The following is a 19,717-nucleotide window of genomic DNA, read 5'->3' as shown; positions in this document are numbered from 1 at the left end:
CCGTAACGGCCGCGCGCGCCTCGCCCCACCACAGCGCAACAGACAAGCGTTTGCCACAGTTTATTAATCGTAAACTCCTTCCATTCCACCAGAAAGGCAAGGTATCATGACAACAGCCAAATCATACATGTTAGAAAACAAGAGCATTACATCTGAAACGATACGAGTCTCTAAGAGATGTACAGAGTCGGGTCTCCGCGGCGGCTGCCTCGCACCCGCGTCACACGAGCGTAGCGCAACAGTACACAAATAAAACCTAGTAACGCGACAACGAACGAGGGGGCACGGCAAAACTAAGAGAAACGGCCGCAAAGCTAGCGTGGTAGCAACGGAAGCGTGCACGAACGCGGCTGGCGGAAGCGTCACTGGAACGGGCGCGCACCTTGGTGATGGCGGCAGTAAGCAGGCCTTGTGTTCCGTCGTTAACTACTAATACAAATCAACGTGGAAACTAAGATCTTCATTTTTGAAATGGAGTAGTCATGTCAATTCTCACTTTAGTTTTTCTACTTTTCCCTGAAATCTTCAGCAATAATACAAACATACTTTGCTCTCAAAGACACCAAAACCAATGGCAGAATACTCTCTGGTAGTACATTGCTTTGGTGAGTCACAGATCCCTTGCAAAAAAAAAAGTATTTGCTCCAAAAAGTTTATTTATATATCTCTATATATTTTAAGTAAAATATCTGTTTTTTTTTTTTTACCAAAATATGATATACAGGCACATGGCTGTAAAATAACTTTAAACCAATTCACTATAAAATTACTTTTGGTAATAAATAATCTGCTTCTCAGAGAGGCAAAACACTCCTTTTCCCGTGGTAGATGGACTGTCTGAGACACAGTTCATCTTTCTGTATTCCCCAAATCCCCCCCCCTTCCCATCTGTATTTTTCTTGTACTTCTTGCTGAGCTGAGGGCCAGGGCATAAGCACCTTGTGCTTTTCAAATGTATGAGGCAAAATCCTGCTCCTAAAAATCAGTTACAACTGAAAAGTGGTAATAAACAGATGCTCAAAGAAATCTGCAAAGTCAGGGGCCAGCTACTCAACACAGGCTTTTCTTTTTTTCCTTGAAGGAATAATTGCTGATATAAGATCCAATAAGGTCTAAAAATGTCTTGGGGGCTACTTTGTGCAAGCAAACTATTTAAGTCTGCTCTCAATGTGAAAGTAAGATCCTTAAGAGCAAACCATCTATGCATACATCAGGGCAGCTGGCCCGTAATAAGCAATGGGAATGCAGAGTTATTCCTTGTTCTTCTGAAAGATCTCTCAAATTCAGAAATCTTCAAATAGATCTCCTCCTCTGTCTTGGAAGAGCAATGGTTTGGAGGAAAAGAAGTGATGACAAGATAGGGTCTTTTTCAGAAGCAGCAGCTTTACTTTCACTCCTAAATATAAACCAGAAGTATTTGTCTGATGCTTCCTCCTCTGCTCTGTAAACATCCAAACTTTCAAAGCCTTGGAAATAGATGTGGTCACACAAGCCAAATTGCTCTAGAAGTCAAAGATACTCAGCAATGTAAGAGAGCCATGTCAGGAATACGCAAGTTATCTACTCTGGACAGTTTTGCCCTATCTTCTCTACCGGTATCCCTCAGAGAAGTTGGTGGTGCAGCTTAGTCTAACAGTACTGGGTTGCACAGAACGGCTTTCAGCTGATGTATTAGACTTCTTCCCTTGTGAGATTACTCTTGTTGTTACTGTCTGTGGAGCTCCTTCAGTTACAGGAACAACAATAGCCACCACACAGATCAGCTACCAACACCAAAGCAGCCCCTTAATGTGAGACGGGCAGGACTAAACAAGGGCTCTGCCACTATCATTAGAGACTTGTAATGAGAATATTTACTGAAGTATCTAACTAGCTTTTACAAAAGAAGCCTCAAGACAAAAAAGTTGCTCACAGAGATCCCAACCTTTTTAGCTTTTGGGAAAAAGCAGACTTCAAGCATAGCACGGAATCATACTGTAAGGAAAAAGGGGAGGGGGGAAGGTAATTCAAAGAGCATGCCTGTGGATGCATCTTGGAGATGTACTTTCATCTCATCTGTAGACAAGAAGCCTGACCAGAGCTACTGAACTTATAGCTTTAGAAGATGGTTATTTGAATTTCCTAATTTCCTGTCCCCATCTACCTTCTATGATCCTTAGAAAGACATCTCTACACTTCTCCCTGTAGAATATTCTTGAGGGTTTTAGTAAGTCATGACCTGATGGATGTTATTTTGACAAACTACCCAAATTGTTTGGAAACTTCACAAGAAAGCACTCCAGGGAGCAACTCCAGTTTGCACAGCTCACAGAAATTAATGCTCCATTTTTGTTGCCACGGAACAAAATGAGTGTCCAAAGAGTAAAAACAGCTTTAAAAATTAATGGCCCTATTTACCCCTCTCACTGTTATTTTGAGAAGTCGGGAGGAGTGTGTGGGGGGGAGGCAACAGCACTGATCTGGCTAGATGTTCTAAAGCCAAAGTGAACAAAGGAGTACAAATAGAGATGCCTCCTGGGGAAGGAGGGTTAATTCAAATATATCACATGCAGTAAACATGGGCCTAGGCAGGAGATGTCCAATAAGGAGATATTCGGTCAAGTTCACATTTTCCTCTCTTTAGATATTACGTACAGAATTTACCCTTTTAATTCAGTACTGCCTAATGGTAGGAAGTCTTCTCCACTAACATAAGCAATAAGGATATACGGGAAAAGGGAGAGAGATACAAGAAGGAAGGCATTAGGCCTGAGAAGAAAAGGATCTGTTCTCTCGTCATTCAAAAAGTGTTTCAGTCTTTGCTCCCTTATAGTGAGATCTGCTAGATATATAAACCAATTTTTTCTTCAGTACATACAAGCATACATAGAGAAGGTACCTACAACCATAGCACACAGTACACAGTAGCACAAGTTTAGTAAGTTCAAACAAGACAAGCTTTTACTTGGAGGGAAAATGTCAGCATTTTCATCTTGAATGCAGCTGCTTTTTTTTTGGGGGGGGGGGCGGGAGGATGCACTGAGGATAGCGTGTCTGGCTCAAAGTCCAAGACGAAATACTCATCTTATCTACAGGTAGAGCAGACAGAAAGTATCAGCCTTTTCTTATAAAAGGCCTTATAAAGGACAATTTCTTACTCCTACTGACACAACAGGAGTGAAATCTTCAAATACTCCTATCAGCAGCATTCCTTCTGAACCAAAGGTCACTAAGTAAGAAGAGAATGAGGGACACAAGAATGAATTTTTGACCTGAACAGACAAAGCTGATAATGTGTTTCAGCTTCTGAACTAATTTTCAAAGCCGCATATTCTCCTCCTACTTCTTTAGTCAGCTTTTTTTKTTGTTGTTGTTGTTTTTATTTTTTTAAGTGCATTCTCCTCTGATTAGATCTATCTAGGTAACAAGTAAACAGAACCTGTTCTTAGGGCTTCAAAGTGGCTTCCTGGCCTAGCAGATCACAAGCAAGGACTCCTCGCCTCAGCCCAGCTAAAATGCAGACTAGTGTGTCTGCCAAGACTTCCCAGTCAGCTAGCAGGCAATATTCCACAGAGGTTCACAGCCCACACTAAAGGAATCTTCACTCCTAAGCTTCAAAATARCACACTATTTTCCAGATACATGGAACCAAAATGAGAATAGCTTCATCAAAGCAAAAGCTAAAGCAGAACAAAAGCATCTGATTGGAAGGCAGTGAGCCAGGGGAAGAAAAGTTCCCATCTTCCACGCACATTAAACACTGCTGGTGGAGGAACAGCAGGGAGGATAACAGAAATGATAATCTGTAACTCTCACCTGCTGCTGCTTTAAAGGCTTTCAAGATCTTTAGCTTCCACATATGATCCCAAGTTTTAATAACTAGGGACCTCTTACCAGAAGGAAAGGCAGATCATCAGCTTCACCATTAAGAATCCATGAATCTAATCACTACAATATGCATAGGAGTATTCATAACCCCTAGCTAAGGCCTCCTGTACCTGATTTCAGTTCTGAATTACTTCAAGGACCAAGTGTAAGTCCCTGAAAACAGAATTACAATTGTAGAAGAGCCATAACCTTACTATAGCCACAAGTAATCTAGAACACTTTGTGGAATGCACCCAAAATGGCGTATGTGTGTATATATAAATTTTGTATATAGACGTTGTACTGTTTCATACTTTTTAATACATATACAAGTACCTATACATATATACATATTTACAATTTACACCAGCAAGTAGATGTATGTGTATTGTACATATACACACAAACGCCTAGAATACACATACACAGACAAACACACACTCTTTAAAATGAACTCCACATCCCAGGTAACAAAGTCCTGCCATAGTCCAAAGAAGAGCAGCACCAAGTGGTGAGGGGCCCAACATACCAGTTTCAAGACTGCTCAGAGAAACAAACACTAGTATTCACTGAATTTTTACACTTGGGAAATTAAAGAATGGAGGGCATAGGCTACAACCTAAGACACAGAGAACTTCAAACAAACTTCCCATTTATAGTCTAGCAAATCCTGCTGTTCTATGCTACACTCTGCTGAATGAGGGTCCACCAGTGTTGATTCTTAGTCCTTCATTATTCCAGGTTTTGAGTTGATCATACCATTGTGTCACAGCTTTGTAAACAACTTTGCCTACTACAGTAGTTTCCACATTTTGCAACTTTTTTTTCCACCTGAAATTGGAGCCATGACTAGGTTTCAACTTTAAAGCACTGATCAGACTTCTTTTTTCACTTCCCTCAGCAAGCACTTTTTCCCCCCAGTCAGAATTCTGAACTTCTCCAGGAAGTGCCTTTACAAAGGTCACAGTACTCCTTAACACACCTAGTCTGAGCATTATGGGCTGAGAGAGCCTGTAACACTGCCAAACAATATTGTAACCCCTCAGTTTTACTGGCTTGAGAAAGGACTGAGATGCAACGATGGGCACACGTAACATTAATGGGGCTTTGTGGAAGCACCCACTTTTTTTTAAACCTCCTAGAGGAGCACCAGCGCCTCTTCTAGGGCACAGGGATACCAAACAGATTGGTTGGATAACTGGGTGCTAGGAAGGGTTGATATTCAGCACTTTATGGGATACACTTTCAGTTCTTACCAGGGACTGTTAACACTGTGGGAGCCACATGTTTCATTAACACAAGGGAAGGACGGATTATACCTGCTGGAGATTTAAGAATTTCTATCTATTAGTTCAAAATGAAGAATGCCTTCTCCTCCTAGAAAACTGTGGCAGCAATACAAATGGCAGGATGACCCATGTTATGGTAAGAGAGGGGAGCCAACTTTCTTGGTTTTCCAATTCATTAGTCTACTAGCCATTCACTCAAGGAAGTAGAGTGGAAATTATCCTTGGGCAGCAATACAAATTTTGAATATAGCTTTAGTATGACAAATTTATAGGGAACATTAAATATCTTTATGACTTCATGTCAAACCCACTGCTCCAAATGCAGCTTAATCTACCTCAGCTTTGTCTACTTACTTGCCTAAGACTGAAAAAATATATTTGTTATGAAGGACTCTGTCTTATTGCTATTGTTGGTTTGCACTGCGTGGTTCCATCTTTACCATTTCAAATCCAGAGTCTCTGGGGAAAAATATTGTTTTTTCTATTGATTTTTTTCAACTATTTAAAATTGTATAAAAATAAAGGATTTCCACGAAAGTGGGCTAAAGGTAACCAATAGTACTTCTATGCTTAGGATCAGCTGTTGGAAATGTGGTTGACAGCAGCCACAAGACCAGAAATAAAACTCTAGTGATTCTTTAGTTTAACATTTAAAAGACATGAAAAGTTTTGATTATAAAATTGACCCCATACAGAATGGAACAGCTAAACTAACAGCTGTTTATTATTACATTTTAAAATAATGGTCCTAAATTTAAAAATAAAATCAAGTACTTCCTTTTATGATTTTCACATTAGAAAACTGCACCATTCAAAATCTGTGACCAGGGAAACCCCTTTGCAGTAACACAGTTTCTTTTAATAATCGTCAAGTGTGTTTTCCAGGAAAACATTTCTAACATCCAGTATGGAAGCCAGCTCCAAAATGTGCTTTTGGAGGTGAGGGTTCTCCACAGTTTCATCTCTTGGCAGTTGAGGATAAGATTCTGGATAATTTCGAGTTTCCTGCTAGACGACAGTGAAAACAGAAAGAAACAGACATTCATTTATTTTTATAATCTTTTAGAAGAAGATTGCAAAAGGCCAGTTTCACCTAAGAAGTATCGTAATCTGTTTTACATGCCACATAGAATGAAAAGATCCTACTAGGAATAAAGCCATGTTCAGCTTTCTTTTTCCATTTACTCAAAGACAGTCATAGGGGCAATACAAATGATCACTCATCTAAGATGATTAAGTACATTTGCTTTCGATTCCTTATTCACAGAAGCCTTACCAAAAGAAAAAAAAAAGTCTTCACACACACTTACCTACTACCAATTTGGGCTGGAGTTCATTTCTTGAAACTGTAGACATGTAAGCATCTCCAGTGGGAGATTCATCTTATCCTAAAACAGATACCTAAGACACTGGGGGCAAATCCATCCCCATTCACAAAAGATCTACCTTTCTTTCCTGCTGTCAAGGAAGCCTAGCAGCTAACTCAGGCTTGGAAAACTACTAGATGTTATGCAAGATTAATTCTACTGCCTCCTTCCATGCTTCTATTTTTGGTTTTTCTTTAACACTTAAAAAGGAGCATGCAATTTATGTGCCAACACTCACAAATGTAAAATGATGTAGATCCAGAAGCAGACTTCACTACTGGCACAGTGTTAACCAATAAGGAGGGGAAATGCTGTCTTTGTTTAGTTTATTCATTTACACTTGAAAGGCCTTTCAAAATTTATTCACACTAGAACACCTCAACAGTGATAAAGTTTCCCTACTCTCCACTTCTTATATTCTTGTTCCCCTCTTTTTTTAGTCATGCAGAAATAATAAACTCAAGTTAGTGAGATGAATATTTCTAGCAGAAAAGACCATTCAGAGTGACAAATATATAGGCTAATGTTAGAATGTCTCTACTACTTGTGTAGTGGAATAAGGCTGAAGCAAGTCAAAAGCTTCATGCTCTATAATAACAAGGAGATAGACACAATACAAGCTGTAGGTATTAGCATGTGAATATCAGCTATCTTTCACAAGTCACAGTGACTATCCATAGCCAGAAGGCCCTTGCATTCTGAGGCAGTGCAGTTCTATCTGCACAAGATCGTTCTCACAAAGGGACAGATTTCCCAGCATACCCGGAAAATTTTGTGCATCCTCATAGTAGCCGAACAGAAGATAAATCTTGTTAGAAGCAAGCGAAGAAATTCATCTCCAAAAAACTGAAGAAAGGATTGATCTGCAGAGAGACAAAAAAATCTCACTTCAGAAACGCTTTAAAAACAGAAAGGACCCTGGAGAAAACCATCATGCATACTTGTGCATTYCCCTTATTCACTATTTTCCGTCCCTTGGAAAACCTTAGCAATAACAAACAAGGCATCTGCTTAAGTAGSATACTAAGTTTCAGTTGTTACATCTTTAGGTACACACCTATGGAACGTGAGTGGGTCAGCAGCTGGGCAATATCTCGGTTGATTTTTCTAAGGTAATCTTGACACTTCTCCCACAATCCTCTGCGCATGCTTGATAATCCAGAGACAAATAGGAATGCCATTAAAGGATTGTTCAGAAAGAGTGTGAAGAGGCTACCCCGCTGAGACTGATCTAAAAATCAACAGAGAGAGAGAGAGATACATTTGGCACATAAAACAGAAAAGCTGTCCGTACTACAGAATGAAGCCCATCACCCACTATATTCTGTAACAGCAATGCAACTAGTTTGTCTTAGCTACATCTTCTTGCTTCCTGTGGTAGATCTATTCTCAAGGTGATGTACATGATCAGCAATGAAGAACAAAGCAGTTGGACCTATATAACCCCCTCAAAGTCTACACAGTTGTCTTTTTGTTAGACAGCATCACTATGTTCTAAAGCACATTTATTCTGTGTAGTTGAATGTGATGTGTAAAGGCCCAAGCTTTGCCTCAATAAAGTTGTAAGTTAAAAGAAAAAAGTAATACACATAAGATGATCTTGTACCCAAACAGTAAGGTCACTTCCTCCTCAGCAGGGCTTACTAACTTGACATTGGTATTGCTTTAGTGCAATTCATCTGCTTTCATGAGCACACAGTCCTGCATGGTATAATGCTGTCCTGACACAGAGGTTCAGCTAAGTTCATCTAAGTAGTTTACACATAGTGCTCCAGTGCACAATGTAGCACACCCTCAGAGCTAAGCAAGACTTTTGTGACTGGTCACTCAGCATAATATATGTATCCAGTATTTTATAAAGAATTAAGCTCTCTTTTTCAAAGTTTCCATTTAAACAGGATTCATTGTAACAATATTTATTTTCTGTTGAAATTTCAATTTCTCACACAGTCACTCATGAGATATGCCTAATGTCACTTCCTTGGGCTTAAACTAGATCTTCATACTTGATTTTCTGAGGAAAAGTAACCTCAACATGGCAAATTCCAATGAGAAAAATCTGGAATTATACTTTATAGTAGTCACAAGAACTGAAGAATATAATTTTCATTGCCTGTTTCTAACATAAACCCAGTTTCTCTGGGTATACAAATATAACAGCTCTCCTCAACTTACCCTCCCAAACCAGAACTAGGTCACGGGAACATTTTGCTTTACACCTGGCCTTTAAAAGCTGATACTTCAACTGAGTAGGTAATATAACTGTGCTGACCTTCTGTAGCTACCCTAGGTGCTACTAAGAGAAAAAATAAATTAGAATCCTACCACTGGGGTGGCAGTTTTCTGAGTCTCACTGTAGAAGAGAATTCACCTTCTAGGACTTGATGAAACTTGTTTGTACAAATATCATCATTGTTACAAAGAGTTATTTGTCATGAACTGTAAGTAAACTTTATCACACTATTTCAGGAATAATAAAACAATGATAAAAACCTATCTTTTCCTGAAGTACCTGTCATATTTGTTTGGCAAAATGTGATGGAACTGCAAACTGTTAGGAAATGCCATACTCAACATACCTTGTAATGCTTTTGGATATGCTGTTGGAGAAAGCAAGCACACCAATGGCTGTCCAAATAAGTTTGTGAAGTTCTGTAACAGATAAAAATTTTGAAGTATTGAAGGTCAGTTTGCTTGCTTGTAAAAATTCAACAAGTTGGGGTACAAACAAAGACTACTGAAGATACAGTACGTGCTAATGCCTGTTGCATAGTTAAGCTTAGAGAGCAAGCTTGACAAGTTGACTTACTCATATATCACAGCCTAGAAGAAGGAACATAACCCATTACACTGTAAAGGGATTTAAATTCTCTTATTTCACAAATCTAACAGCAAGTGATAGCAGACACTAATTTCATGGAAATACAGCTTTCAGTAGCAACGTGTTACTAAAAAATAAACAGACAATCTCCACTCACAACAAATTTCTGTTCTGCAACAAAAATGAAAGTCATTGGCTATTACAGGAGAATTAATCTAGCTTCTTTCCTTGATACAATCTGAACAGCCCAAGTGATTTCTTTCCCCTTTTATTTCTAGCAGTACAACTATTTTTGATGAAACAGGAGAGCTCACTGCAGAAAAGCTTTTAAATAGTTTCTCTTTAAAACAAATATGTCATAACATTAACATCCGCTATACTGAAACCCTATTTTACAATACCTGCTTCATCRACCTTTCACCATCCACCTTAAAGATTTCAGAAGCGTTACATTACACAAGATTTCCTCCAGAAACCTCAAAAGAAGACTTTGTCCAGTTTCACCAACATATACTTGGAACAATCCTACTGGATATGTAACTACTATGTAACTAATCCTTACAGGATTGCCATTTTTTATTTAAACAAACAACCTCTCTACAACGCTCATTACACCTCTTATGAACAACAGCTTTCTTAAAACTAAAGGCTTTCAAAGCCATAGAAAATGTAAATTTATGTTTGTGTCCTATCAGAAAGCACATTCATACCATGCATCCAGAGTCAGTTGAGTGCAACACAAATGTCTGCAAATTATATTCTTAAAATTGGCATGTTATGAATGTTAGGTATAAATCGCAAGAAACTATTTGCTTGTGTAGAAACATCAAAAAAGCCTGGTTTTGATTCCTCTGCCTTCTGTTTAATTCAAATGGAACTCTCCCTCCTGGGCAATGTGTTTCAATTAAATTAGTTTCACTGAATTAATTTCATCCAAGTCTGCTAATACTAAATGCAGTACTCTAGTCTAACCAAAATAAAACATTTCCCATAGCTGACAAAAGTGCTGGCCACTCCTAAAATGTCCTCTGTTTTATGAAGTGCTCAAGGGAGTTTTATAATGCTAGATATTATGGTTTGGTCTCTAATGAAGAAAGAAATACTATTATCATGAATACAGTAACTGCAAGCAAACCCAGTAATTAGTAATATTGAACTTTAAAGAAACATTTAAAGCTTCATGAGTCACTGCAGCTATTGCTAAGTTTGCACTGAATTAACTTAGTGCTGTTGACACCGACAGGATGCACATCCTAAMATTACATGTATCTGTTCAGTATTCATGAACAGATTCACAATTTGTATTATATCTGCTCCAGACAGTTAGAAACAAAGCATATAYTCCATACACTTCATCACTAAATGTAACAATATCATTAAACACTGACTACTAAAAAAGAAAAGCAAGGATCATTCGTATATTTCATGAAAGTTACTTATCAATGGACAGTATTTGAGATCATTTTGGACCCTAAATGTCCTAGAGAGATGAAGCCAACATAGCCCGTCCTGCAAAGGAGAGAAACTACATGGTTTACCGTAACTAACAGAGAACTTGCATTTTGGAAGAGAGCTGATGCTGTCAGTGTTGCTTCCAAACTATAGATCCAGGAGTATAAGAAACTCTGCTTCCAGGTGCCTTGTGTCAGCTCTGCCCTGACAAAACTCACTACCAAAGCCCAAGAAAACACCAGAATTCACCCACAACCTACCTCACTTCCTGATTTCCACAGAAACGAGTTGCAGGCATAAGTGCAGCAAAGGAACAAGAGCATATTACAGCCAGGTCTGCAGTGCAAATGATTTGGAGAGGAGAACCAAAAGGTGCTCCAGAAAAACCTGCCCTGCAGTCCAGATGCTGCTGACAGCTCCAGCTAAGGAAGATGCTGCCCTTCAGTGTATAGACAATTCCAAAAAATGATAAAGAAACATTTCTGGTTCAAAATGAACTATTTTTTAACTTCAGTATTCAACTTTTCTAACAAAAGCAGTGCTGCTTTTTTAGTGCATCACCCACATACGTCTCTTTCCAAAAAAGAGCTACTCATCCTCTCCAAGAGAGGTCAATTCACAGGTAAGTTTTACTACTCTGAGTATTTATTCTATGTCACAGATAAAGGCCTTGCATTCTTAGTTGCTAGAGCAGTACTTTTAAGACTTTGGACTATAACCTTTGATAACTACTGCTACTAGAAGATACWGATTTAAAAGATTATTTCACTTATATATACAGTGGTAATCTTCACAAAACAGACATCTACATTTAAGATGAGATTTTCCAAAAAATTCAAGGCTTAAGTAGATATGCTCAATTTGCAGTTATCTTCCAGTTTTAGCTAAAARTACAGGGGAGGAAGCTGCTCATATAAGTGCAGCTGATTTGACAAACTGGCAAGTCACTTCCTGGCAGAACTCTCTTTCAGTCATCACCATTTAAACTCTCCAGAAAGACAGAGAGGACGAGAATGTGTGCAGGAGAGTGAAATAACTTTCAAGAAAAGATGTGTGAAGAGCTGCTGTTACCGCTACTATTGCTAGCAGTGACATTTAAATGTCAGAATAGCTACTGTCCTATCAGGAAAGCTCAGAGCAGCCATGTAGAAAAAAGTCAGTACACTGGCCTCCACTTTTCACATAATCACACAGAACCTCTTTGTCCTAGTGCTTGAGTCTACAAAGCATCTCATAACAGATCCACAGGACAGAGCTATCAGTGTATTCTGGCTACAAGGAGCTAAGCACATACAGAGCAACAGGAATCAAACAGCAGGACAGACAGGAATCTACAATGGCTAGAAAATACTGAGATTGAAAATTCTGACATTTGCCTTCAGTTGAAAAGAAAAACAAACAAACAAACACACCCCACTCCCATATATCTATTTGTCTACGTGCAGTGGTAATAATTGTGAAAGTAAACGCAACTTCTCAAACACTGCATGTATTTTAAATAGTGTCCATGCTCATTTTTTTTGTATTCTCTCCCTAGATTTCCCACAATTATGCCCATATAATTCCTATCTGGGTTGGGATTCTTAGCAACCATCTCCTTAATCCTGCCCTAAAATACTATGAAAATCCACATTTCTATATTCCTTACACACAGGCAGAGATTGGACTTTTCTTGTGACAGCTGCACTGTGTGCTTAACAGACAGTACACTGGGATATTTTGCACTACRGATGATCAGTTCACTGCAGAATACAGAAAAGAAGCTAAATGGAGATTGCAAAATAACTTTTGTGCAGTAAGCAAAAACTGTAATCTAAAGAGAATATTATTTTCACAGTTAAATGTAATACAAAAACCACAATTCAACTGAAAACACTGACAGTTATTCTCACAGGAACTAAAAACCTACATGTGGGAAACCATTAGAGATCCTCTGCTCTAAGCTGCCCATAGAACCCTGCTGTGTCCAGACCTGTATATGACTTAAGGATCTCCAAGAATCCCTTATTCTCTTTTCCAGAGCAGGTCTACTTTACATCTTTCAGCAATTCTACTAGAGAGGTAGGCAAGGGGAACCAAACTCAGGATCCTCTGCCTGCCCAAAAGAAAATCAAAAATCCCTGTTGTTGCACTGGAATCCACACGAAGAGAACACAGAAGAAAATAAATCCCTATCAAATTCTCATTTTCTTAGGCAAGTAAACTATTCTGACTGCATCCCCCCCTGTTTAAATGAGGAAGAGAATTTATATGTAATAAAAGAAAAATGCAGACTTGTACTGAAATCTGGCATGGCGAAGTTAAATTCAGAAGCATTTAAAAAGCCTTTGAAATGCATTACAAAACAACAAACAAAAACCCTGTGGAAATGCCCTATCATTTTAAAGGCTGTTAAGTCCCTGGCTCAGTACAGGAATCATACTGATCGCTGATAGCCTAACTCTTGTTAGCCAACATATTGCCTTTAAAATGAATGACGCAGAGAATGGATAGTGAACAAAGAGCAAGTTCATCTGGCCACTAGACGTCCCTGTTCCTCCTCAGAAATGCAGCTGTGAATGTTCACTTTCCTCACTGAAAATAATGGAGCTATTAAAAGGAAGACATAAGAAAGTGACAATTTCCCCAGATACAGTACATTCTTAATAACCCATTTACCAATGAAATGTCATAAAGCCATCCAGATGCAAACGGTTACTGAAATTAAAAACACCTGCTTCTGTATTACCCGAAATGCAGATTCCCAATGGTGATTTGGTATGGAATAATTCTACTTAAAGTTCATAGCACCCCAGGAGGAGGCTCACTGTCCCAACACACACCATTCTACAGTAATACTGGGTGCTAATTTCTGTGTCTTGTATTTCCTTGGTTCAGACATTTTTCAGACACAGACACCCCTTATTTACAAGATCAGGCTCAATGCTTTGACTCCTTCCTGTTGCTTAAAAGCAACTGAGTGGTGGATGACTGGAGGAAAAAAAAAAGAGCAGATTAGATTATCTCCCTCCCCCATGCACACACACCAAGATTTGTCTTTGGTATATAACAAAAATAAACCTCCCACCAGAGATCTTGGAAATCTTGAACCTTTTTTCCCTCCAGGAGGATTTATTACTTTCCAATGAGCGGCTGTTCATGTGCTTCTCCTTCTTGTTCCTATTCATAGGATCAGATCCTGACTAGCATGCACAACCTCAAAAGAAAAGAAAGACTGAATACAAAGTGTTTAAAAAAAATAACCTGTTAAAAGTGTAAACTAACTACGGGTTGGCACTGTATCCTATCATACATGCAGTTGCATTGAAGAGCCTTACCTTATAGGCGACACTGTTTGAAGAATCCACAATGATAAACAGAGGCTTTCTTGTGAAAGGGTAGAGATCACCAGGGTGAAGACTGAAAAGAGAAAGAGACGCTTCAAAGAGCACTAGAATTTCTGTGAAGTTGTGAAAAGGCACTCATAGACACACAGCTGCCCATATCTAGACAAAAAGAAAGCAGATTCCCCTTGCTCCAATTCTCAGATTCAGCCTCAGAGAATAACTGCAAATCCCGTTTGATATTGTCTATGCTATGGACTATTTGACTTCCTATTAGTTCTTGCTCCAAAAGAGATTGTTGATCTCATCAAAGAGACATCCACCACTAATTTGAAGTTTTGCAGTAACAGAGAAATTACCTTAAAATATAGTAATTTTTTTCTAGTATTTAAACTGTGACTTAGAGAATTGTACACTCATTTATAGTTCTTCAAATTCAAACCAACCCACATTTATGCAAATAAACGCATAAAATATATAAAATGCATAAAATGCATTTATGCAAATAAATGCACTGTAAATTCAAGAGGCTTTGATGCATTTCTCTCCAGGAAAGAAAAATTATTCTGAATTTGTCCTTTTCAAGCTCATGAAACTTACCAGTGCATTTCCTTGTAAGATTGGTTTCGCTTGTGGATAGCATCCCCATTTATAATGTCCCGGTTACTATTTGTCAGAACACCACCAAAGTCATACGGACCTATACATGACAAAACGAAAGCTAAAATTAGCAGAGTCAGCTCAGCTCAGCTATGGATTTAATGATGATATGAAAGGGAGGAAGCAACCAAATAGCACTCCAAAATAAAGCGAATCTGAACTACAGCAGTTCTGAAGAGGGAAAGGCGGAACATGGAGACCTTCCAGTTTACTAACCATCTACTTAATTTTATGTATTTTTAGTAGTTTCAGCATCTACCAGAGAGTAGAAGAAAACCCGACAACTTTGTAACTTCTAATGTATTTATTCACTATTCAAAAGTGCAGAAACATAATGCAAAAGACTCAAACATTGGTTGTGATTGCATTATATAGCAAAAAGAAAATATCACTACATATTTCATATAGCAAAATTAATACCTTTCTTAGATTACTACCCGAGCCAGTATATTCTAGAAACAGAATCTGTTCCTCAAAAAATGTCAGGCTAAATCAATTAAAAACCCTGAAGCTTCTCAGAATAACTATAATAATATTATCTGCAGCAAGAATACTGCAAATAGTAGTTGAATATTGCAAAGAGGAGAAGAGAAAGCTCAGAGAAAGAATATGCTTTCAGTACTCCTAGAAAGAATAAAATACTCCTAACCATGTTTCAGATCTGCAGGAAAGGTTAATTTTATAGAATTCTCATTTTTAAATGCACACAACCTTCACTTGTGTTCCTAAGGTAAGCTCAGGACACATTCTACTAAGTTTGCAAAACTGAACTACCTGCTTAGCTGTTCAATAGACAAAGATGAAAGAAATGGTTATAAAAATTTCAAAATCTACACAGGAAAAAAAAATGCTAGCAATACCTGGAAATAGTAGAGATACCAGGAAACCTCACTAACATAAATAAAAGACAGTATTAGGATTTCTGTTATGCATTTGCAGATTTGGTTGAATCATATTTTGCCACCAAATATGATTTTTTCAGGTTCAGATACATAACACACTTTTCCATTTTAAGGGAAGCTTTAGGAATACAGAATTAGGAACAGAACATACATTAATTTGGCACTGATGTCTCACATGTGACCTGTCAAACACAAATGGCTTATAAGAGCTCAACAATGCAGCCTGTAGCTGCTCTCCTATTTAATAAGGCAGAACATTTTGCTCTTTGCAGACAACACTACCTTATTAAAAGAAAGCAGTTGTAATAGCATTCATTTAATGAAAATTGAAGGTTGACTATGCAGCTCATCAGAAAACAGAGACTGGATGCCTCTACAGTAAAGTATTAAACTGAAAGAAGACATGCAGTGAAAGTGGGTTTAGCGCAGGCTTTAAAGAACAAAGTTCAGTTAAAACGTGTCACCAYGCCACAGCACAAAGTAAAATATTAAAAGCAATAATAAAAAAAAAAAAACTGCCATAATCAAACGTGGCAATTTTTTTTTTTTCCTTTACCATTTAAGAGCTCTATAAATCATGCATGGGGACGGATCAGGCATGCATCTTATAAAGGAATGCAAGTCTCAAACAGATGAGGTATGTACAATATTTAGGATGTTAAAAATATTTTTCCTTTAATTATTTAAATGTAAATGCTTTGACTGCTTTTGCTTCAGCCAACCATTTTCCAGCTTTCACATTGCAGCTGCATCCAAATATTCTGCTAGGTTGCAAAGAACAGAAGGATGAGGTGAGAGGAATTGTCAAAAATCATGATAAGGGCTTGAATTGTCACGTCAACATGCGTGCAAAAACCCCAATCTCTGCAGTCACTTCTTCAGCCCTTTTTCCACCCTTTTCCTGACAATATATTCTCCTAGTATTGGAGATGGAGTCATGTAGTCTTCAAAATTGGTGAAACTTAATACTGCCGATGCATCAAAACTGGATATGTCCTTTGAAAAGCTTTCAAGTTAATGCACATTGATTAAAACATAGGGAATTAACTACTGTTCGTGTGAAGAAAAGGCTATCTTACTAAATAGACAGGAGAATAAAATTGACTTGTCTTTTAAAAAGGAGCTTTGTGACATCTTTCTTGGTCACTTGTCCTGGAACATAAAGAGAATTCAAGCCCTGTTCATGACAGGGAGCATTCCTTTATTGTACCTTCACTATCCGAACGACCTGAGGGAAACACGCCCGTGGCAGATAGGTAAATCAGCAGTACACTGTTCGCAGGCAGCTCCTGAAATTCAAGAGAAAAGCAGCAAGGGAAGAAATGTATATATTTATAGTCTATCATCAACCTGATAGAAGCATCGTCATTTAAGCTTGTTCTATTCCTGCTTCTGACTTCCCTTCATTCTGTTCTTTGTATGCATATATACCCCTCTGCACTACATATACCCCTTTGAATAGGAGAGCACATAGACAAAAATGCAAACTGATGATACACTTTTTCATACAGATCTTTAAAAGAGATTCAAGCAGTAGTAGAAAAGCAATGTTTGTTTCTACATGGACTCTTACGAGCTAGCCAGATCTGAGGTTTCCCAAGAAGTGGAAACAAGAACTGCCAAGATCCATGCAGAGCATAACTCCCAAAAGATTCAGGCTTCTAGAGTAAGTTCTTTGTTTCTAAATGCACCATGGCCTGTAACACTCACTTCTTCCAAATGAGAAGCTTGAAGAAATAGGGGGAAAACAAACACAACATGTCCAACTTCCTATATAAACCTATAAAAGCAATCTATTTTCCATCTTTCTTTTGGCTGTCTTCATGAGGAAAGAAACACTTTTAATCTCAGCAGAAAGCTCAGCATACAAGCACTCAGAATTATAAGCAGTAAGGAAGTATTATCTTCATTTAATCAGCTGTGAAACTTATTCCTTTATAGGAACCATATTTGCTACTAAATCCAAGTAGCAAATCTTAGCAGCTACTAAATCAGCTACTAAGTTGCTGATTTGCAACTCCTGCAACTCCATTAAACTTCATTAAATGAAACTGAGCTCAGCAAATGTTCTGAAGTCTGCAAACATATAGATTGTTTACATGGAACAAAGGTGGTTAATAAAGACAGTCAGATAAAAAATAGCACATCCAGGAGACAGGTGTGCAGTTCAGAGGAGATGCAGAATTAGAGACATAGAAGGTATATGAAATGCTTAAGAGCAGTAGTTTCTTGACATACTTCCTTAATTTTGGATTGTGTTTGGCAAAATATGCAGTAGAGGAACATCTGTTCTCCAAGTCTCTTATCTCAAGAAGTATTTCCAGTGAATATACATGTCTGCTTATGTGTGCACGTGTGTACATATATTTATATACACACAAAAATTACTTGATAAGATAAATCACATCTAACTATTACATACACTTTCTATATTATTACCATGTTCTGCTCTTGATACTGGACAGTTAGTACTAAAACCTCTTTCATAAGAACAGTTCAGTCTTCAATTTGAAGATGGCTGTATTTCAGCAATGATATAATAACTTTTGTATAAACAGCAAGTGGGATTTCCATCGTAAAAGTTTTTCTTTCCATTAACAGCAGTTAAAAATTTTGCCTTTATTATACAAATTACATATATCTACAATATCTCCATCCTCTCTGGCAATTATTTTACRTTTTAAAAAAAGCCAACAAAGCTTCATTACCATGAAACAGAAAAAACTGTCTCATCCACATTTTATTCTGTGTCATGTTCCATTCTGGATATTTTTCTATTACAAATAAATTCACCAATATCACAAACCTTAAATGATGCTGCTAAAAAAGTATACAGCTGGCTAAAAGTTGGTTTATAAAGTAGGTATTTATGAGGGTTTTCCCGCCTGGCTGGTTTCTCTGTTGATTCCTGTTAAGAAACAAACAAGAAAAACCCCTCTAATATCACCAAAGCAGCTTCCATTTATTAGAATATTCATCTTCAATATAATTCCCCCATATAGCGGTGTCCCCATGCAGCTTTCCCTACTACATAGCAAATCAGTGTAAACAGCATTGGCACCAGAACTTTATATTATCCCTCAATTTAATGTCTCCCAAATATTTCTTACTCTCTCAACTATAATTTAAGGAAAAAGCGAACAAAAATCATTCTCTATTCAATTAAGTATATGAAAATCTAACCATTTCCTTTTGCTTGAGGATTAAAACTATGCATTTGTTGTGTTTTCTCTGAAGAGGATATTTAGTTTTCAGATGTACCAACAAAATGATGAAATTCTTATCTGGCTGTACGACTGCTAGAGTCAACACAAAGGAAAGGATGAGTACATATGGCCAAGGAGGACATGACACTCCTTCAGAAGTACTCAGGCTAGACAGATTTAAATCATTAGTGAAAACATGCCCAAATAATCATTTCTGCTAATTTTTCACTAGTGAAGATTCGAATTAAAATTGAAAAAGTCATTACTTGGGTCAAACTGTACAGGTCTGAGGCACCCTGCATTAACTTCTATTAAGAGCTATATCAGCCTTCCTAACCTACTCTGCACAGTGACAGTACAGAAAGATCATACCATAAATCAATACAAGCCTGTTGCCAGGTTGGTCATTGGAACAAAACTCACTTGCATTCCAGGTTTGTTCATTTGTGAAGCTAAATTCATTGGTTCCCTTTCAAGTGCTTGTAGCATTCGGAACATATCAATTGTTAATTCGCTGAACTTGACCTGCAAAAGAGTCCAATTATTTATTCTGCCTGATACACATTAAACAGTCTATTTCTCGGGAATTATCCAGGTAAGAGATTCAACTGCATCCCAGAGAGACTGTTTTCTGTCTCARTAGGACCTGTTAATGTCATCTTTTAATCTCTAAAGACTGTAAATGACTTCTGGAAGAGCTCACAGAAGATAAAGTTTATTTATTACTGGTCTGCCTAGCTGGTTTACTGTAGTGTAGACCTCTGCTTAGCAACTTACAGGCTTTTCTGAGGTGTCTACAAGTCAAGTGCTGAAACCTACCAAGTACTATGAATTTAGACAAAATCTGAAAG

General features: G+C 37.8%; 1 protein-coding gene across 1 annotated transcript in view; it reads right to left on the bottom strand.

Moving 5' to 3' along the window:
- Window positions 1-47: 47 nt before the first annotated feature.
- SCAI (suppressor of cancer cell invasion) overlaps window positions 48-19,717 on the bottom strand; it is a 34,167-nt gene continuing 14,497 nt past the window's right edge. Inside the window, exons 9-17 of the mRNA XM_085300474.1 lie at window positions 19,290-19,391; window positions 18,467-18,568; window positions 16,871-16,949; window positions 14,699-14,798; window positions 14,093-14,174; window positions 9,082-9,154; window positions 7,560-7,733; window positions 7,265-7,365; window positions 48-6,143 (exon numbers count right to left, since the gene is read on the bottom strand). Coding sequence (XP_085156600.1) covers window positions 5,994-6,143; window positions 7,265-7,365; window positions 7,560-7,733; window positions 9,082-9,154; window positions 14,093-14,174; window positions 14,699-14,798; window positions 16,871-16,949; window positions 18,467-18,568; window positions 19,290-19,391 — 963 coding nt within the window. The 3' untranslated portion in view covers window positions 48-5,993. The remainder of the gene's footprint in view (window positions 6,144-7,264; window positions 7,366-7,559; window positions 7,734-9,081; window positions 9,155-14,092; window positions 14,175-14,698; window positions 14,799-16,870; window positions 16,950-18,466; window positions 18,569-19,289; window positions 19,392-19,717) is intronic.

Source organism: Rhea americana, unplaced genomic scaffold (genome assembly GCF_003343005.1).
Source record: "Rhea americana isolate MKP2758 unplaced genomic scaffold, rheAme1 scaffold_164, whole genome shotgun sequence".
NCBI classification, from domain to species: Eukaryota; Metazoa; Chordata; class Aves; order Rheiformes; family Rheidae; genus Rhea; species Rhea americana.
Note: the sequence above shows the minus strand (reverse complement) of the source record. Positions and strands in the feature narration are given on the sequence as shown.